The 21,924-nt window shown below is 40.7% G+C and overlaps 1 protein-coding gene across 6 annotated transcripts in view; it reads left to right on the forward strand.

Annotated features, from left to right (window-relative positions):
- KIF4A (kinesin family member 4A) overlaps positions 1–21,924 on the forward strand; it is a 119,430-nt gene that overhangs the window by 87,495 nt on the left and 10,011 nt on the right. For all 6 annotated transcript variants that reach the window (XM_032330250.1, XM_032330251.1, XM_032330254.1 and 3 more), the window contains 8 exons: positions 9,787–9,942; positions 10,069–10,169; positions 15,266–15,395; positions 17,003–17,173; positions 17,559–17,666; positions 18,684–18,761; positions 19,105–19,203; positions 19,849–20,034. In XM_032330250.1, coding sequence (XP_032186141.1) covers positions 9,787–9,942; positions 10,069–10,169; positions 15,266–15,395; positions 17,003–17,173; positions 17,559–17,666; positions 18,684–18,761; positions 19,105–19,203; positions 19,849–20,034 — 1,029 coding nt within the window. The remainder of the gene's footprint in view (positions 1–9,786; positions 9,943–10,068; positions 10,170–15,265; positions 15,396–17,002; positions 17,174–17,558; positions 17,667–18,683; positions 18,762–19,104; positions 19,204–19,848; positions 20,035–21,924) is intronic.

Below are 21,924 nucleotides of genomic sequence, written 5' to 3' on the forward strand. Positions count from 1 at the left end.
CAGAGGTTTTAACCCACTGAGCCACCCAGGCGCCCTGACAGCAGAAATTTTTTTTATTTCAATTTCCAATTGTCTGGACGTATTCATTGGTTCTTATAGCTCTTTTATTTTTTTATAAAAATTTTATTTATTTGACAGAGAGAGATACAGCAAGAGAGGGAACACAAGCAGGGGGAGTGGGAGAAGCAGCCTTCCCACCAAGCAGGGAGCCTGATGTGGGGCTTGAACTAGGACCCTGGGATCATGACCTGAGCCGAAAGCAGATGCCCAACAGCTGAGCCAGCCAGGCACCCCTTCTTTTTATTTTTTTAAAGATTTTATTTATTTATTTGACACAGAGAGAGAGAGAGAGAGAGAGAGAGAGAGCACAAGGAAGGGGCACGGCAGACAGAGGGAGAGGGAGTGGGAGAAACAAGCTCCCCACTGAGCAAGGAACCCGAGAGGGGGCCCAGTCCCATGACCCTGGGATCATGACCTGAGCTGAAGGCAGATACTTAACCAACTGAACCACCCAGTCTTTATAGCTTTTTAAAAAAAAAAAAAAAAGATATTATTTATTTATTTGAAAGAGGATGTGAGGGGGAGGGTCAGAGGGAGAAGTAGACTCCCCATTGAGTAGGGAGCCTGATGTGGGACTCGATTCTGGGACTCCAGGATCGTTACCTGAGCTGAAGGCAGTCACTTAACAAACTGAGCCACCCAGGCACCATGTTTAATAGCTCTTTTATAGAGGCTACATAGACAATCATATCATCTGCAAATAGAGACCATTTTATTTACTTACCAGCTTTGTATGCCTCTTTTTTTAATATGATCTTGTCTTATTGCACTTGCTAGAACCACCAGTAAAATATTTAATTGAGTAGGTGAAGAGACATCCTTGCTTTGTTTCCAATCTTAGAGAGAAAACATTTCAATCCTTCACCATTAAGTATGATACTTGATATAGGTTTTAGTGTATGTCTTTTATCAGTTTGAAGAAGTTCCTGTCTCTCCCTAGTTTGCTGTAAGTTTTTATCATGAACGGATGCTGGGGTTTTTTCCAAAGTTTTTTTCTGAATCCTATTGAGATGATCTTATGGTTTGTTTTTACTCTGTTAGTATGGCAAATGACATTGATTTTTTTCAACTTTATTAAGGCATATCTGACATACTATAAGATTTACCTTTTGTAGTGTACAATTCTGAGAGCTTTGACAACACATACAGTTGTATAACCAGCATCACAAGCAAGGTGTGGGATAGTTTTATTGTCCTCGCTAATTCCTCTATACCTATGGTTAACTCCTCCCACAACCCTAGCCATTAGCAAACACTCATTTGTATTCTGTCATGATTGTTTTCCCTTTGCATCAGTGTCATATAAATAGAAACATATTAAAAAAAATACAGCATGACTTCTTTCACTTAGCATAATGCTTCAGAGACTCATTTATGTTGTTGCATGGATCAGTAGTTTTTGCCTTTTTTTTTTCTGAGTTGTATTCCATTGTATGGATGTCCCAAAGTTTATCTATTCACCGATTAAAGGATATCTTGGAGGTTTTTTCCCAGTTTTTGGTGATTGTGAATAAAGCTGCTATAAAACATTTCTGTGTAAACATAGGTAGACATTTCACTTGGGTAAATGCCTAGGAGTAGAATTGCTAGGTCATATGGTAAGTTTATGTTTAACTTTATAAAACAACTGCCAAATTCGGGTGCCTGGGTGGCTCAGTGGGTTAAGCCGCTGCCTTCGGCTCAGGTCATGATCTCAGGGTCCTGGGATCGAGTCCTGCATCGGGCTCTCTGCTCAGCAGGGAGCCTGCTTCCCTCTCTCTCTCTCTCTCTCTCTCTCTCTGCCTGCCTCTCCATCTACTTGTGATTTCTCTCTGTCAAATAAATAAATAAAATCTTTTAAAAAAAAACTGCCCAATTGTTTATCCAGTTGTTCATTGCTGGTTTATAGAAATACAATTGGTTTTTGTATATTAATTTCCATCTTTTGGCTTTATTAGTCTAGCAACTGTTTTGTAGGTTCTTTGGGATTTTCTACAGTCATGCCATCTGTAAATACAAATATATTTCTTCCTTTCTAATCTGTATATCTTTTATTTATCTTACTTGTCTATTACCTCAGCTTGGACCATCAAGATAATGTTGAATAGGAGTGGTGACAGTAGACAACATTCTGTTTTTCGTGATATTGGGCAAAGGATTTAGTCTTTCACCATGAAGTATGATATTAGCTGTAGGGTTTTCATAGATATCCATTATCAGATTGAGGAAGTCCTTTTTTTTAAGATCTTATTTTACTTGAGAGAACACAAGTCAGGGGATGGGGGAGGAGCAGAGTTGCTGAGCAACACAGACCCATTGCAGGGCTTGATCCCAGGACCCCAAGACCCAAGCTGAAAGTCAGATACTTAACTATCTGAGCCACCCAGGTGCCCCACAGACTGAGGAAGTTCTTATGTATTCTTAGTTTGTTGTAAGGTTTTATTCTGAATGTTGTGATATTCAATTATGAAACCAGCCTTACGTTCCTTGGATAAACTCCACTTGGTTGTAATACATCATCCTTTTATGTATTATCAAACACAGCAGCATATAAAAACTAAAATTTTTCTAAAATAAAAATTTTATGTAAAATTTTTGCATCTCTGTTCATTTCTGTTGTTTTCTTATAATGTCTTCATCTGTTTTAGGTATCTAAGTAATGTTGGCCTCTTTGAATGAGTTGGGAAATACTCCTTTTTCAATTGTCTGGAAGAGTTTGTATAGAATTAATATTGTTTCTTCTTTAAAAGTTGGGTAAAATTGGGGCGCCTGGGTGGCTCAGAGGGTTAAAGCCTCTGCCTTCGGCTCAGGTCATGATCCCAGGGTTCTGGGATCGAGCCCTGCATCGGGCTCTCTCCTTGGTGGAGAGCCTGCTTCCTCCTCTCTCTCTCTGCCTGCCTCTCTACCTACTTGTGATCTCTCTCTGTCAAATAAATAAATAAAATCTTTAAAAAAAAAAAGTTGGGTAAAATTTTCCAAGTTAAATCATCTGGGCCTGAAGGGGGGTTTTTTGTTAGATTTTCTTTGGGGAGTAGGTGGAAATTAACTAAAATTCAGGGTTTTTTTTTTTTTAATAACTGTAGGATTGCTCAGATTATGTACTTCTTCTTAAGTAAGCTTTGGTAATTTGTGTGTTTCAGTGAACTTGTCTGCTTCATCTAAGTTGTCAAATAAAGTTATTCATACTATTCCCTTATTATCCTTCTAAAGTCTAAAAGCTGTGGTAATATCTATCTCATTCCTGTTATTGGATGTTTTGTACCTTTTTCCTCTTTCATGATCAATTTGGCTAGAGATTTATCAGAGAACCAGCTCATTCTTACTAATGGTTAAAATGGTAAATTTTATGTCATGTATATTTTACCAAAATTTTTTAAATGTTCCCAAAACCCCAACTCACTAGTTTCTAATGTAATCTTTATTATTTCCTTACTTCTGGTTTGGATTTAATTGGCTTATATTTTTTAGTTTCTTAAAGTAGAATCTGAGGTCATTGATTTCAATGGGTTTTTTGGGGGGCGAGGGGCAGAGGGAGTAGGAGGAAGAGAATCCCAAGCAGGCTCCATGCCCAGCACAGAGCCTGACAAGGGACTCAGTCTCACAACCCTGAAATCATGACCTGAGCTGAAATCAAGAGTTGGACACTTAACCAACTGAGCCACTCAGGTGCCCCTTCTTCTTTTCTAATATAGGAATTCAGTGCCATAAATTTCCTCTTAAGTAATCCTTTAATGACATCCCACAAATTTTGATACTTATGTTTTCATTTTCATTCAATTCAAAATATATTCTAATTTCCCTATTGATTTCTTCTTTGACCCATGGGTTATTTACAAGTGGGTTATTTAGTTTCCAAATATTGGAGTATTTTTATAGATATCTTTGTGTTATGATTTCTAGGGCGCCTGGGTGGCTCAGTGGGTTAAGCCGCTGCCTTTGGCTCAGGTCATGATCTCAGGGTCCTGGGATCGAGTTCCGCATCGGGCTCTCTGCTCAGCAGGGAGCCTGCTTCCTCCTCTCTCTCTCTCTTTCTCTCTGCCTGCCTCTCTGCCTACTTATGATCTCTCTCTCTGTCAAATAAATAAAATCTTTAAAAAAAAAAAAACCTAGTTGATTTCTTTTTTTTTTTTTTAAAGATTTTATTTATTTATTTGACAGAGAGAAATCACAAGTAGGCAGAGAGGCAGGCAGAGAGAGAGAGAGAGAGGAGGAAGCAGGCTCCCTGCCGAACAGAGAGCCCGATGCGGGACTCAATCCCAGGACCCTGAGATCATGACCTGAGCCGAAGGCAGCGGCTTAACCCACTGAGCCACCCAGGTGCCCACCTAGTTGATTTCTAATTTAATTTTATTGTGGTTAGAGAACATTGTGTGACTTGAATCCTTTCAAATTTAATGAGGCTTAGAGTATGGTCAGTCTTGGCAAATATTCTATGTGTACTTGAGAAGAATACGTATTCTGCTCTTGTTAGAGAAAGTGTTCTATAAATGTCAATCTTTTCTATTTGATTGTGCTGTTCATTTCTACTGTATCCTTGCTGATTCTCTGCCTACTTATTCTATCATTTATTGAGATATGGGTATTCAAATCTCCAACTGAAATTATGGATTTGTCTTTTTCTCCTTGTAGTTCTATTTTTGCTTCATGTATTTTGAAGCTTTGTTATTAGTGATGTAAATAATTGGGATTAATTGAGCTTTTCATTATCATGAAATGACCTTTTTTATTCCTGGTAAAATTCTTTGTCCTGAAATCTACTTTTTCTGCTAATAATATAGTCCCTCCAGCTTTTTTTAAACTAATGCTAGAAATGTGTGTGTATATATATATGTATAATACACACACACACACATACATACATACCTCTCCTGATCCCCCTGCTTGTGAGAGAGAGGGAGAAGCAGACTCCCCACTGAGCAGGGTGTCCAATCTTGGGCTTCATCCCAGTACCCTGGGATCATGACCTGAGCTGAAGGCAGACACTTAACCAACTGAGCCACCCAGGAGCCCCTAGAATGGTATGTATTTCTTAATCCCTTTGGTTTTAAGCTATTTGTGCCTTTGTTTTTAAAGTGTATTTCCAGGGTATTTGCTGGCTCAGTCAACAGAGCATGCAACTCTTTTTTTTTTCTTTTTAAAGATTCTCGTTTATCTATTTATTTGAGAGAGAGCACAAGTGAGAAGGAAGGGCAGAGGGAGAAAGGGATTCCCGACTGAGCAGGGAGCCCTATCCAGGGCTCAGTTCCAGGACCCCGAGATCATGACTCCTGAGCCAAAGGGAGATGCTCAGCCGACTGAGCCACCCAGGTTCCCTGAAGAGCATGCAACTCTTAATTTAAGGGTCATGAGTTTGAGCCCCATATTGAGTGTAGAGATTATTTAACTTACATAAATTAACTTTAAAAAAAAATAAAGTTTGTTTCTTGTAGGCAGTATATAGTTGGGTCTAAATTTTATAATCTAATCTGACAATCTGCATTTTAATTGGGGTGTTTAGATCATTTGCTTTTAATATAATTATTGATATGGGTAGGCTTGTCTCTATTATCTTGCTATTTTCTATTTGTCCCATCTTTTCATCATTCCCTTTATTTTGTTTGTTTTCTGGCTTCTTTTGGATCAACTGAGTATTTTTATGATTTCATATTATCTCCTTTGTTGGCTCATGTATGGTTTTGATGCTTAAATTAGAAATATAAACATTAAGGATTAAGTTCCTTTGAATACTTGACTCCTTTACCATTATGAAATAATCTTTTTTATCCTCAGTAATATTCTTTGATTTGAATTTTACATTATCTGACATTAATATATCCACTCACTCCACCCTTCTTTTTGTTTATTTGTTTTTGTTTTTTTAATTAATTTATTTATTTTCAGAAAAACAGTATTCATTATTTTTTCACCACACCCAGTGCTCCATGCAATCCGTGCCCTCTATAATACCGACCACCTGGTACCCCAACCTCCCACCCCGCCGCCACTTCAAACCCCTCAGATTGTTTTTCAGAGTCCATAGTCTCTCATGATTCACCTCCTTTTCCAATTTACCCCAACTCCCTTCTCTTCTCTAACACCCCTTGTCCTCCATGCTATTTGTTATGCTCCACAAATAAGTGAAACCATATGATAATTGACTCTCTCTGCTTGACTTATTTCACTCAGCATAATCTCTTCCAGTCCCGTCCATGTTGCTACAAAAGCTGGGTATTCGTCCTTTCTGATGGAGGCATAATACTCCATAGTGTATATGGACCACATCTTCCTTATCCATTCGTCCGTTGAAGGGCATCTTGGTTCTTTCCATAGTTTGGCGACCATGGCCATTGCTGCTATAAACATTGGGGTACGGATGGCCCTTCTTTTCACTACATCTGTATCTTTGGGGTAAATACCCAGGAGTGCAATGGCAGGGTCATAGGGAAGTTCTATTTTTAATTTCTTGAGGAATCTCCACACTGTTCTCCAAAGAGGCTGCACCAACTTGCATTCCCACCAACAGTGTAAGAGGGTTCCCCTTTCTCCACATCCTCTCCAGCACATGTTGTTTACTGTTTTGTTAATTTTGGCCATTCTAACTGGTGTAAGGTGATATCTCAATGTGGTTTTAATTTGAATCTCCCTGAGGGCTAGTGATGATGAACATTTTTTCATGTGTCTGATAGCCATTTGTATGTCTTGATTGGAGAAGTGTCTGTTCATATCTTCTTCCCATTTTTTGATATGGTTGCCTGTTTCGTGTGTGTTGAGTTTGAGGAGTTCATTACAGATCCCGGATATCAACCTTTTGTCTGTACTGTCATTTGCAAATATCTTCTCCCATTCCGTGGGTTGCCTCTTTGTTTTTTTGACTGTTTCCTTTGCTGTGCAGAAGCTTTTGATTTTGATGAAGTCTCAAAAGTTTATTTTCGCTTTTGTTTCCTTTGCCTTTGGAGACATATCTTGAAAGAAGTTGCTGTGGCTGATATCAAAGTCAAACTCTCTCTCTTCGCAGATGACATGATTCTTTATATGGAAAACCCAAAAGACTCCACCCCCAAACTACTAGAACTCATACAGCAATTCAGCAACGTGGCAGGATACAAAGTTAATGTGCAGAAATCAGTGGCTTTCTTATACACTAACAATGAAAATACAGAAAGGGAAATTAGAGAATCGATTCCATTTACTATAGCACCAAGAACCATAAGATACCTGGGAATAAACCTAACCAAAGAGGTAAAGGATCTGTACTCGAGGAATTACAGAACACTCATGAAAGAAATTGAAGAAGACACAAAAAGATGGAAAACCATTCCATGCTCTTGGATCGGAAGAATAAACATTGTTAAAATGTCTATACTGCCTAGAGCAATCTATACTTTTAATGCCATTCCGATCAAAATTCCACCGGTATTCTTCAAAGAGCTGGAGCAAATAATCCAAAAATTTGTATGGAATCAGAAGAGACCCCGAATCGCTAAGGAAATGTGGAAAAACAAAAATAAAGCTGGGGGCATCACGTTACCTGATTTCAAGCTTTACTACAAAGCTGTGATCACCAAGACAGCATGGTACTGGCATAAAAACAGACACACAGACCAGTGGAACAGAGTAGAGAGCCCAGATATGGACCCTCAACTCTATGGGCAAATAATCTTCGACAAAACAGGAAAAAATATACAGTGGTAAAAAGTCAGTCTCTTCAATAAATGGTGCTGGGAAAACTGGACAGCTATATGTAGAAGAATGAAACTCGACCATTCTCTTACACCGTACACAAAGATCAACTCAAAATGGATAAAAGACCTCAACGTGAGACAGGAATCCATCAGACTCCTAGAGGAGAACATAGGCAGTAATCTCTTCGATATCATCCACTCTTCTTTTAATTACTTTTAAGCATGGTATGCCTCCATCAAAAGTGAAAATGTTCTCAGAGATGGTTACTTTTATAAACTAAATTTAGTTTTGTTTGCTTAAAAAATTTCATTCATCGACTTTAAAGATTAAGAATGCATATCTAATTATGTCTCCTAAGGCAAGAGAAACAAAAGCATAAATTGGTAGGTAGGTAGTACATCAAAATAAAAAGCTTTAGCACAGTGAAGGAAACCATCAACAAAGCAAGAAGGCAACCTACTGAATGGGAGAAGATATTTGCAAATGATATATCCAATGAAGGGTTATTATCCAAGATATATAAAGAACTTGTACAGCTCAACAACAGAAAAGCAATCAAATTTAAAAATAGGCAGAGGACCTAAACAGACATTTTCCCAAAGAAGACATACAAATGGCCAACAGACACATGAAAAATTGCTTAACATCACTACTCACCAGGGAAATGCAGATCAAACCACAATGAGATATCACCTTATACCTGTCAAAATGGCTAAAAACAGAAAGACAAAAATAACAAGTGTGGGCAAGGATGTGAAGAAAAAGAAACCCTCATGTCTTGTTGGTAGGAATGTAAATTGGTATATCCACTGTGGAAAACAGTATGGGGGCTCCTCAAAAAAATAAAACTAGAAATACCATATATCCAGTAATTCTGCTACTGGGTATTTATCCAAAGAAAACAAAAACACTAATTTGAAGATATTTGCACCCCATGTGTATTGCAGCATTATTTACAGTAGCCAAGATAAGGAAGCAACCTAAGTGTCCATGGATAGATGAATGGGTAAAGAAGATGTGATACACACACACACAGTGGAATGTTACACAGCCATAAAAAAAGGATGAGATCTTGCCATTTGTGACAACATGGATGGACTTAATACCTCTAGGGTATTATGCTAAGTGAAATAAATCAGACTGAGAATGCCAAATAGCATATGATTTCACTCATATGTGGAATCTAAAAAACAAATGAATGAACAAACAAAAAGCAGTCAGACTTATAAATACAGAGAACAAACTAATGGTTGCCAGAGGGAAAGGAGGAGTAGAGGCATAGAAAAATGGGTGGAGGGGAGTGGGAGGTACAGGCTTCTAGTTATGGAATGAAGTCAGAGAAATAAAAAGAATAGCATCAATATAGTCAATGATATTGTAATAGTGTTTTATGGTGACAGATGGTAGCTACACTTGTGGTGAACAAAGCATAACATACAGAGATCTTGAATCACTATGTTGTACCCAGAACACTTGTGTAACATTATGTGTCAACTATACTCAAGTAAAAAAAAGTTTAAAAAGAATGGGTATCTGTGTAGTAAATAGAACAGATAATCAAAATGTATTTCAGGGGCACCTAGGTGGCTCAATGGGTTGAGCCTCCGCCTTTGGCTCGGGTTGTGATCTCAGGGTCCTGGGATTGAGCCCTGCATCGGGCTCTCTGCTCAGCAGGGAGCCTGCTTCCCCTCTCTCTCTGCCTGTCTCTCTGCCTACTTGTGATCTCTCTGTCAAATAAATAAATAAAATCTTTAAAAAAATTTAAAAATGTATTTCAATTCCTTATCATGACTAGTTAAGGACAAGTTAAGGAGAAAATGGAGAAGGCAAAGATAGTCTTTAGAAATGCTAGGATATGTAGAGAAAGATTTTCTGCAGAAAGTCTCTTTCTTATGACCTTTTGGGATATTGCTGTTAAAAGCTCTTGGAGAGCTATTACAATTTTGGGTGAGTGTAGGCATGAATGGAAATCTCACTTCTACTTATGTGGGCTCTGTTCTGAGTGAAATTAAGCCTGGAGCTGAATCTAGCCCATGGGCCAGAGATCCCTTATCCCTAACCCAACATCACCAATCTCTCTTCTAGAATTGGCTTGCAAATGAAATTGAGGTTATGGTCAGTACTGAGGAAGCCAAACGCCATCTGAATGACCTTCTTGAAGATAGGAAGATCCTGGCTCAGGATGTGGCTCAACTCAAAGAAAAAAAGGAATCTGGGGAGAATCCACCTCCTAAACTCCGGGTGAGTGCCCTTTTGGAAGGAGATACATTACCAATAACCAGACTCGGCCCTCCCCAGGAACCCTCGCAACTTTGGAAGATTACTTTCCTTTGAGCACCTCACCCTCATTCCCACTGTTCTTTACAGAGGCGCACATTCTCACTTGCTGAACTACGTGGTCAAGTTTCTGAGTCAGAGGATTCCATTACAAAGCAGATAGAAAGCCTGGAAACTGAAATGGAGCTCAGGTAATGTGACTGTCTCTAAAGCATTGTAATTTATAAAAATTTAGGCCTGGAATCAAAATAGAACCTATCAATCCAGTGATTCAAATGCTTGTTTTTCAAAGGCTTTGTGATGATAGGGAAGTGAGAAAACGTAGCAATTTTTTTGAACCCATATAGTTCACTAGACACGTTAGATACATTTTCTAATTCAACCCCTCCCTGTGAAGTAGTATTATACCTTATGATGTAAGTATCATTCTTTTTTTTAAGATTTTCTTTCTTTATTTGAGAGAGAGAGCACGTGAGTGGGGGTTGGAAGGGAGAGGGAGAAGCAGGCTCTTCGCTTAGCAGAGACTGGTGCGGGACTCGATCCCAGGACCCAGAGATCATGACCTGAGCCGAAGACAGCTGCTCAACTGACTGAGCCACCCAGGCATCCCCTAAGTATCATTCTTCTGACTTGAAAGTTCTAAACAGAAGTTCAGAAATCTTTTTTTTTTTCTAAATTTTTCTTAATTTTTATTTTTTGAGAGAGCATGCAGGGGACTGGGGCAGTAGGAGATGGAGAGAGAGAATCCCAAGCAGACTCCCTGCTGAGCATAGCTCAATGCAGGGCTCAATCCCATGACCCCGAGATCATGACCTGAGCCAAAATCAAGGACGCCCAACTGACTGAGCCACCCAGGCACTCCAGAAGTTCAGAAATCTTAAGAAACGTGCTCAAGGTTATACAGAGCTGGGATTCAAAACCTGGTCTGTCTAATTCCAAAACCCATGCTCTTTGTGTTGCACCCCATGTTAGTATCTCTGAAATGTAGAACTGGCTAAAAACAAAACTTTAGAGAAAATCAAGAACCGATGCCAAAAGAGCACCAGTACAGAAGGAAGTGAACTTTAGGGTTCATCAGCAAAGCAGATATAATTGGAAGTAACAGTGTCCATGAGCATTAGATAAGTAAGGAAAGCACATAACCCAGTACTTGACATATCAAAAGTGCTCAGTGAACATTCTCTCTTTCTCCTTTTCTGGCTCTAAGACCAGAAATTATGGTGCTCTCATCACTATTACTGTCTTTTAAGTATCAAGGACATCTAGAAGGAATCGAACTTTCACAGAGGTTTTCTAGTGTTTAAGGATAATAGAACTGTATCACCCAGGAGACCTTAAAGATCATTTCAATTCATTTCTAGCAACATGTACTAGCTGTTTATCTTTGGCTATGTCTGTAAATCACCCAACATCTGAGTTTCTGCTTTGTGCCGCACTGGATGCGCCCAGTTGGGATACAGAGAAAGTAGATGGCATCACCCCAGCTTTCAATATAATGACACAGTGGCATGTTGGAATCATTTGTTAAAATTGCAGGAATGTGGTAAACCCTTGAGAGCTTAGCACATTGATACCAGAGAAACTAGCAAAGGCTAAAAATTGGGTCTGGTTTTTTTTAAGTGCTGGTTGTGAAACTTTCACCTGCACACCACTGGGCGTAATTAAATGATTAATTAATTCACCTGTTAGGCAGGTGCCAACCAGAGAGCAATTAAACAGAGGTGAGTTTAGTCATGGCAATTTCCCTAAAGCTGATGAGACATAAACTAAATTTAAAAAAAAAATCTAAGGAACATTAATTATCAGAGGAGATAGGAAGGGCCATGACAGTCCTGAAGTGTGCTAGCCCACCTCTTTCAAGAAGCCTTCCCTAACACTTCATCCCCCACTAATCCTCCTCTCTAAACCACTTCAGAACTTACAGTAGCCAATCTTATATGTGGTACAGTGGGTGTATGTTCTCTTTGTATTTATTAATTTTTTACATTTATTAGTCTTGTCAATATAAGCTTATTGAAGGAAAGGACTATATATTAGACCAGAGTTCTTGAGGCATGGTTTGCAACCCCTAGGGGTCTCTGAGCAATCAAAACAATTTTCATAATAATATTAAGATGTCATTTGCCATTTTTACTCCATTGACACCACGATGGTGCAAAGCAACAGTGCTCATCCCATAGCTTGAATGAAGGCAGTAGACATTAGTCTGAACTAGGGGTCACTGTATACTTCACCACCACATGCTCTGAGTTGTTTTTTAAAATCAGTTTTACGGGGCGCCTGGGTGGCTCAGTGGGTTAAGCCGCTGCCTTCAGCTCAGGTCATGATCTCAGGGTCCTGGGATCAAGTCCCGCATCGGGCTCTCTGCTCAGCAGTGAGCCTGCTTCCCTCTCACTCTCTCTGTCTGCCTCTCTGCCTACTTGTGATCTCTGTCAAATAAATAAATAAAATCTTTTTAAAAATTAAAAAAATAAAATCAGTTTTACTTAAGAATGGCTTTGATGGGGTGCTCGGCTGGCTCAGTTGGTAGAACATGCAACTCTTGATTTCAGGGTCTTGAGTTCAAGCCCCACGCTGGGCATAGCACCTACTTAAAAAAAAAAAAAGAATAGCTTTGATAAAGCAGTACAAATTATTAATTTTATTTTTTTTTAAGATTTTATTTATTTATTTGACAAATCACAAGTAGATGGAGAGGCAGGCAGAGAGAGAGAGAGAGAGAGGGAAGCAGGCTCCCTGCCGAGCAGAGAGCCCGATGTGGGACTCGATCCCAGGACCCTGAGATCATGACCTGAGCTGAAGGCAGCAGCTTAACCCACTGAGCCACCCAGGCGCCCCCAAATTATTAATTTGATTAAAAAATTTCAACCCTTGAGTTCAAATTTATTTAGTATTCTGTGTGATGGAAAAGGAAGAACATGCAGACCACTTGTGCTGTTTTGCTGAAGTCTCAGACTTGTGTAGAGGAAAAGCACTTGTGCAGTTGTTGGAGGTGTGAGCTCAATAGGCCTCTTTTCCCCATGGAACATCCGTTGTATTCAAAAGAAGCACTGATGAACTATGGATATTCAGGCTTGAGTACTTGGCAGGCATTTTCTCAAAAGTGAACAGAGTGAGCTTGTCACTTCAAGAAAAACTACTGGCAGTGTTTGTTACCAAAGATAGAATTGAGTTTTCAAGCAAAACTTAGAATTCTGGAGAACTTTTATTTGCCCCCAAGAGCTTGACAGTTTTTCTTAACTTTTCTGAGGAGACCAGTGGTGATTACTAAGAGTTGTTTATTTATTTTTTTTACATTATATAATGAAATGTGTTAACATCTGGACACTTTACAACATTCAGCATTGTCCAGATGATATGTTACAGAATCATGTGTGGGTAAATCCATTCAGATTGCAAGATAGACCAGTGGATTTTAATATAAGAAAGCAAGAAAAGTTTACTTAGCAGTGGTTTCAGAGTCCACGTTTCAGCTAAGTTTTTAAAAGATTTTACTTATTTACTTGACAGACAGAGATCACAAGTAGGCAGAGAGAGAGGAGGGGAAGCAGGCTCCCTGCAGAGCAGAGAGCCTGACTCGGGGCTCAATCCCAGGACCCTAGGATCATGACCTGAGCCGAATGCAGAGGCTTCAACCCACTGAGCCACCCAGGTACCCCACATTTCAGCTAATTTTTAAGGAACTACCACTTGGTTTTTAGTGTGGTCTCAAAGAAGAATATCCAGTTATCTGAATAGGCTATTAAAATGCCCCTCCTTCAAAAATAAAATTAAATTAAAATTAAATGCTCCTCCTTGCTGCAAGTACATATCCATATCACAAAAGACTGATTGCAGAGGGAGATGTGAGAATCCAGTTGTCTTCTACTAAGTCAGATACTACAGAGATTTGTAAAAATGTAAGAGTCCCACTCTTCTTGCTAAATGATTTTGTTGTTTTAAAAAATGTATTTTTCATAAACTACATTGTAATGGATTATTATTTTAAGGGAATTAATGAATGTTTCATTTTTTCTGTTTTACTTTCAGTATTGTAAATATCTTTAGGTACAATGTATATGAACACAGTTTCTCAGAGGTCCTCAATAATTTTTAAGAGTGTAGAGGGGTCCTGAGATTCTAAAATTTGAGAACTGCTGTCTTAGATTATTTTGGTCCCCTTCTTCTTCTTTTTTTAGAGATTTTATTTATTTATTTGACAGACAGAGATCACAAGTGGGCAGAGAGGGAGGAGCGGAAGCAGGCTCCTTGCTGAGCAGAGAGCCCTGTGTGGGGCTCGATCCCAGGACCCTGAGACCATGACCTGGGCTAAAGGCAGAAGCTTTAACCCACCGAGCCACGTGGGCGCCCCCATCTTCTTTTATAGTACTTTATGTAGCAGTCCATTTTTCATGTGCTGCTATACCACCTCTCACTGCACACATTACCACCTCTCACTGCACACATTGCAAATTTGCGAAGGAAGCTGTTAATGAAACTGAAATACTGTGTAAACCCTGGTCTCAGGTCAGACTTGATCAGAAAGCATGTGTAAGCTATAAGCAGGGTCAGGGTATCTCATCTTCTTAGAAATCTCTCTGTCCTGTGGCAGGCAATTCAAGATAACCTCTCACAGTCCGAGCCGTAGGTCCCAATTTGGTATTTGGTTCCAGCAAAGAACATCTACCTGTTTGTCCTTTCTTAATTTTTTTTAAGATTTCAGTTTATTCATTAGAGAGAGAGAGAGAAAGCACAAGCAGCGGGGAGGGACAGAGGGAGAGGCAGACTCCCCACAGAGCAGGGAGCCCAACACAGGGCTCAATCCCAAGACCCCGAGATCATGACCTGAGCTGAAGGCAGCCGCTTAACTGACTGAGCCACCCAGGCACCCCTACTGCTTGTACATTTGAGAAGTTTTTTTCCTTCAGGTCTCCAACCTGACTCTTCTCCTTGCACAATTGAACCACTATATCATACTCTGAACTTAAATGGCCTCAAGACAAAGTCACATTGCAGTCAGCACACTGTAACAGAAACCCTACTAAAACAAATCTTTCCAAGTCCCACTATATGACCCATTTATTTCAACCAGTGTTTAATAAAATAAAACCACTTGGATAGTCTCTCAGATTCCTTTTGCATCAGGATTTGAGATACTGTATAAAATCCTAACCAGATGACTCAGTCGTTATTTAAATGCTGTTTCACTGATACCTCCATCCATAAACCTATTGGAAGAGCCCTACAGAGCTCTACTCCTTGGTGCTGAGGATGCTAGCAACAAGTCTCACTGTGTCTTTCCTTGAAGGAGTGCTCAGATTGCTGACCTACAGCAGAAGCTGCTGGATGCAGAAAGTGAAGACAGGCCAAAACACCGCTGGGAGAATATTGCTACCATCCTGGAAGCCAAGTGTGCCCTGAAATATTTAATTGGAGAGGTAAGCATCACTCTTCCTACCAGCAATTAGGGGTCTGGCTGGGTAGGTTGCAATGTTAGCCAGGAATATTGTTGTAATGTCATTGCCACTTTTCATGGTAGAAGCTGCAGTGACATTAGTATTAGAGAAATAGTCTTATGGGTAAAGGCTGGTGTGAGCAAGTACAGGCCAGTCACGTAGAAAAATATATGACTTGCAAGTTGATACCTGTCATGCCTGACATACAGCAAGTACTTGCTAAATGTCTGCTATTAGTACTGGGAAAATAATCAGGATGCCAGAGTAGGCCACTGGTTAAACATAAACTATTATACTACACTACTTTTAAAACACCTATGAAACATGTATTTGAAATTTTAAGGCACAATCTAGAAGAAAGGAAACCTAATCGTCTCTTGACCTACACTCATCTTAAGGAAAGTGCATCCTCACTGAGTTTAAAATAATACATCATCTTACATGGTCACAAGCGGAACTGAAGTCGATGGCCTCTGGTGACTGAGGCATCATCCCTTCGAGACAAGCATACAAACTCTCAACTCTGGAAGTTTTTTTTTGTTTTTTTTTTTTTGTTTTTTTTTTTTGTTTTTTTTTTAAGATTTTTTCTTTATTTATCTGACAGAGATCACAAGTAGGCAGAGAGGCAGGCAGAGAGAGAGGAGGAAGCAGGCTCCCTGCAGAGCAGAGAGCCCGATGTGGGGCTCGATCCCAGGACCCTGGGATCATGACCTGAGCCGAAGGCAGAGGCTTAACCCACTGAGCCACCCAGGTGCCCCACAACTCTGGAAGTTTTGAGCGATGTTATCCTTTATACATTTTTGGATCGGGTTAGCAGATTCGTCCTACCGAATAGGAAATCCTGATTAGTCTGGTGAACACTGGTATTCATGTTCCCCATGCAGGCTAGTAGGGACTATAAAACCAGGCCAGCAGAGGATATCAAATCTAGCCCGAAGAGCCAGATCTACAGCCCCAGCTAATGTGTCTGCTAGTTCCAACACGCAAACACAGATGTTCTGACATGGGGCATAATTGGTCATAAGGGTGTGTCCTATGGATTCCTCTACAGAAGGAAGGAAGAAAGTCTTAAAATACCAGAATTTGGACTTGTCAGCTACTATTTGTGTCCGGTTTAGTCTTTCCTGGAGACAGAGCAAGAGATCAAATGGCCTCAGTTGTGGCTCCTAGCTCGCAGAGATCGATCTCAACAGAAATATGGACTCTTCTTGGCCTGGGTGGCGTTGTTCCTATTCACTGGTAGAATCCATGTGACACAGAAAAAAAAGAATGGACTCTGGACCTGGAAGAACTTTTCTCAGTCCATTTCAGGAAAGCTGACATTTTCCTGCCTAATGAATGGCGAAAGGTGGCCATTCTCCAACTAAACTGATCTTCTTTTAACCATTTTTTTTTTAAGATTTTATTTATTTGACAGACAGAGATCACAAGTAGCCAGACAGGCAGGAAGAGGGGGGTGGGAAGCTGAGCAGAGAGCCCGATGCAGGGCTTGATCCCAGGACCCTGGGATCAAGTCCTGAGCCGAAGGCAGAGGCTTTAACCCACTGAGCCACCCAGGCACCCCTAAACTGATCTTTTATCCCTTCCAGCTGGTGTCCTCCAAAATACAGGTCAGCAAGCTTGAAAGCAGCCTGAAACAGAACAAGGCCAGCTGTGCTGACATGCAGAAGATGCTGTTTGAGGAAAGAAATCATTTTGCTGAAATTGAGACAGAGTTACAGGCAGAGCTGGTCAAGGTAGAACAGCAACACCAAGAGAAGGTAAGCTCTGGCAAGCCCAGAAGCCATACTGAGAAACAGAGGGTCATGGTTTTTTGTTGTTAGTTTTGAAAAGCGGGGGGGGGGGGGGGAGGGTGGATATTAAGTTTCCTTCAGAAGCCCATGTGTCGTCTTCTCCAAATTTTGCAAGCGAGGACCGAAAGAGAGAAATGACTTATTGAAATTGACATACACGGTGACTCTTAGCCTCCAACTTTGAAATCAAGATGAACCTTGTGGCTGTGCTTACAACTTCAAGCCATGAGAAGGAACAACGATAGGTACCTCTAAACCAGAGGATTCATCTGGGTCAATGCTTGGACTAAGCCAAAATTCCTTTTTCCTCTCATTCCTTTGGTCCCATTCGGCAGTGTCTTTCTTTCTCTAGGTGCTGTACCTTCTCAGTCAGCTGCAGCAAAGCCAAATGGCTGAGAAGCAGCTGGAGGAGTCAGTGAGTGAGAAGGAGCAACAGCTGCTGAGCACACTGAAGTGTCAGGTATAGTAATGGGGTGAGGGTCTCCAGAGGTGGGATCCACAGGCCTGACTGCAAAGCACATCTAGTTTACACCATTGTACTTACAGTGGATAATACAATATACTGAAAAACACATTTATAATAGTAACTGCTGTGACCTTTGGGCCCTATCTGATCAATTTAGAGGTATTTAGAATGTACCATACATAGAATAACCTCCTTTTTGGTATGGAAATGTCATTATGTACTCCACGCCAGACTTTGAGGCCTCTTGGTTCCTTGCCTCAGCCCTGAGCTCCAAAAGGTTGAGAAAGTTCAGTCATCCCATAGAATCCAAGGGGCATTCAGCTTTCTCTTTCTGGGCCTGTTCTGAGCTGAGACCTGACATGTTTGTAAAGTGCCTGGGGTCTGAATATCTCCCAGAGCCTGGGAACACCACACCCCTTAGCAGCGTGTTGGAACACTATTTTGTCCAACTTAAAATCCTTTTTTTCTGAAGCACCAGTCTCTAGGGTTTCCTTGGCACCTCCCATCAAAGACCTAACCAAACTAGTTAAAGTTGTATGCACAAATTGTGAATCTGGTTGTCTTAAGTGCCAGGAAGTTTAATCTGGGTTATTAGAGTAGCAAATAAACTGCCTAGTCTATGTTTAGAAGAGTAAACAAAAGCATCTGTGGACACGAAAGAAACAAAGCTTACTGTCCATGTGGGTCTCTTAATCAGCATCCTGATGTGAATGAATAAGAGACGTACGTCTCAAGAATAGAAGAGAATAAGGAGAGCATTTAGGGCAGAGCACATGGTTCCTGGGAGCACGGTCAGGACTGCCTGGGAGCATTGGAATAGAAGTGGCATTCAGGACACTGAGGCACTGGTGGGAATAAGGCATTTTTCTGGGTGCCCAGTCCTGCTGCTGTGCAAAAACCATCTGCTGCCAGCAACTTGGCAGCAGTGTGTTTTCATCGATGTGAGTTGTTTGGTAACCCACATGTAGTGCCGAAAATAACCCCACCTATCACTGCACTATCTGGAAATAGGATGAAGAGCTTGAGAAGATGCGAGAAGTGTGCGAGCAAAATCAGCAGCTTCTCCGAGAGAATGAAATCATCAAGCAGGTAATACTGCCTCCCACCCACTTTTAATAAGCCCTGGGAGCCCCTGTTGTAATTGAGGTCAGCTCTTGGGAGCAGCCCCGAGTGTGATGAGCTGGCTCCATTTTGGAGGTCCGTATCGGCTTTCCAGATGATAGGGTCACGTGCGTTTCAAAACGGTAGAAACACACGTTTTTTAATCTGCTCTTCTCGGAATCTAATCCTGATCTCCTAAAGTGAGAGTCCTTCAACCTGCCTTACTCTACTATAGTTTCAATTTGGCTAGCTTAGGAATCTTTATGTTTCAGCCATTAACACTCCCAGAAGCCACTGTGTGCTATACACTCTGTATTTTCTTTCCAAACAGAAACTGACCCTCCTCCAAGTAGCCAGCAGACAGAAACCTCATCTTCCTAAGGATCCCCTTCTATCTCCAGACTCTTCTTTTGAATATATCCCACCTAAGGTAAACTGCTCGGTGCTGCTAATACCTTCATGTGGCCATGATTGGGGGTGAGTGTGCTAAATGCTTCTTTTAGAAGAGGTTGAGGGATAAAAATCCCAAATCCCAGGGCACCTGGCTGGCTCAGTCGATAGAGCATGCAACTCTTGATCTCAGGGTTGTAAGTTCTAGCCCCACATTGAGTGTAGAGCTTGCTTAAAAATAAATTTTTTTTAAAAATCCCCTAATTCCAGCATCTCCATTTGCCTTAGAGTCCCAAATAAGACTGCAGTGCCGATTTGAGTAAAATAGGCATTCTCCCTCCCCAGAAGGCTGACTTTTGGCCATGTAGAGGCATTATGTAACAACTGAGGAGGAGCAGGAGAAAAGAGCAGTGTTCAGCTGTCCATCCAAAGATACTTATCAGATCATGAGTCCCTTTCCTCCCTCAGATTGCTCAGCCTCTACTTCTTCAGTTGCCATCCCTTCAAAGACTCTACAAGGCCAGAGGCTACAGCCGAATTAATTCTGGCTTGGAAAGCCAAGAGGCTATATTTGAGGGAATCTCTAAACTCAGCTCTGAGAATATAGCTGGCAACAGCTATTGGGAAGATTTGATCTATGTGTGTTTTTACAATTTTATTAATTATTCCAAACCTTTTTTCTTAGCCGAAACCTTCCCGTTTTAAAGAGAAGTTCCTGGAGCACAGCATGGACATCGAGGATCTAAAATATTATTCAGAGCATTCTGTGAATGAGCCTGAGGACAGTGCTGGTGATGATGATGATGATGGGGATGATGAGGAATGGAAGCCAACAAAATTGGTTAAGGTGTCCAAGAAGAACATCCAAGGGGTAGGAGGCAGCTGTCATCTCTGTCAGGGGTTCTAGTCCTTGGTCTAGTGGGAAATTTGCCAGCCCCGTGCCCTGCACCTGAGCCCTTGGGTCCTGTTCAAAGGCATTGGCTCCACTGAGGAGTCCTTGTTGGGCCAGCTCTATATAGAACCTGGAGTTAGTGGAAAAGCCTGCTCAAGTACACAAGATGGCTCTCTTCGTGTTTTTAGGTTCTTACTAGGTCCAAACGGGTGGTAGTATTCTGTACCAATTCATTGAGGCTGGTTCCAAAGTGTTGGTAATAATCCTTCATGTTTTTATAGCACTTTACAGTTTATCAACCATTCTTGTATAGGTTATCTCCTTTTTTTATCACAAAAAAAATCCAGCGAGGTATTGTTTGCATTTTACAGAAGGATTTGAGACGCAAATGGAGGAAGCGGGGAATGACCTCACTCAAGGTCATAAACCAAGGACACTCAGGACTCGAAACCAAATATTCTGACTCTAAGTCCGGTTTGTTTCTACCATGTCATGGTCATATCAGTAAAAATTGTGAACCAGAAGCTAAGTGGGAACTTTATCTTCCTTGCCTCATAGAGTAATTTTGCTCCTTAGCCTAAGGGGCAATAGGAATTACAGAAAGGGCTAATAATAAGATCAAACACACCACATTAAGGTTAGTTAGGAACAATTTGACTTTGAGGCATGCTTTCTTTACTTCCACAATGATAGTCCTACATAATTATCAAACCTAGATGTTTTCTGGTGAAACATTAACTTCCCAGGCACTCTAGTTCACTACTATCCCAACCATGCCCTGTGGCCCCATTCCACTGAAGGAGGACAGTTCACAAAGGACCCTAGCCAGCTTCCTGAAAGGTTAACTTGCTTTCATTAGCTGCTTGAGCACCACATCAGGGACTGAGAAGGCCACAACACCCAAGTGAAGCAAGCCATGAGGAATAGCTAGTAGTGGTGGCATTAAGTCATTTGGAAAGTCATCGGGAATGCACATATCCCATGCTGTTAGTGGGACTAAGAGCTCATCCTCAGCCGCAGAGAGCTTATAATCTAGTGGGAAAATAAGGCAAAGAAATAGGAGCATACCAAAGAACCTCAGCATATTCATCTCAGGGAGATGGACTAAGGGATTTTTAAGAGTGACTGTAAAGCCAAACCAAATAAATACTGTTTAGGAAGATACCATAAAAGAGATGACTATTACTGCATCCTAAGACAGAAGGGGAAATTCAGTCTCGGAAGCAAGTAGGAGACCATTGTTGGCACAATGAATGACATACTGCAAAGACTTAGTTGTAGAGGGACAGGGGCTGGGACACTTAAAGAAAATGGGGCAGAACATGTCTGACGTTCATTCACTTACTCAACAAATGTTTACAGACTCTACTCTGACCCAAGTGGAGAGCATGAGCTGAATGTAGATACAAGGGTCAGCTAAGTAATAGAAAGCAAGAGTTGAGAAGTACACACAGAAACAAATGGTAGAAGACCTAAAACCACTGGGAAGATGTGTCCAAATGTGAAGCAAATATGTGTTGACTTGTGCTCGAAATAAGCTTACTGTATGTATCATAGCAAAGTTGTCCCACGTGTAAAAGGGAAATAGAGAACTCTAGTAAAAATTGCAAGCAAGTATTTGCATCAATGATAAAATCTCTTGTCTAAAACCCTGAGAGGTTATTCTTTTCTAGGCTTTTCCCCTGACTTAATAACTTGAGAAGAGACTATAACTGGGCATTAAGGGGAACAAAAGTGGCAAACCATCTAAGTTTCTCCCTTTTAGCAAACTTGAAGTATATGGATGCTACGTATTATGTAGAGCAGAGAGCTATCTGCTGTCTGATCAGACTGTTCCTAGACACATTAGCTGTAGACATTAATGCTTTG

Source organism: Mustela erminea, chromosome X (assembly GCF_009829155.1).
Source record: "Mustela erminea isolate mMusErm1 chromosome X, mMusErm1.Pri, whole genome shotgun sequence".
Lineage (NCBI taxonomy): Eukaryota > Metazoa > Chordata > Mammalia > Carnivora > Mustelidae > Mustela > Mustela erminea.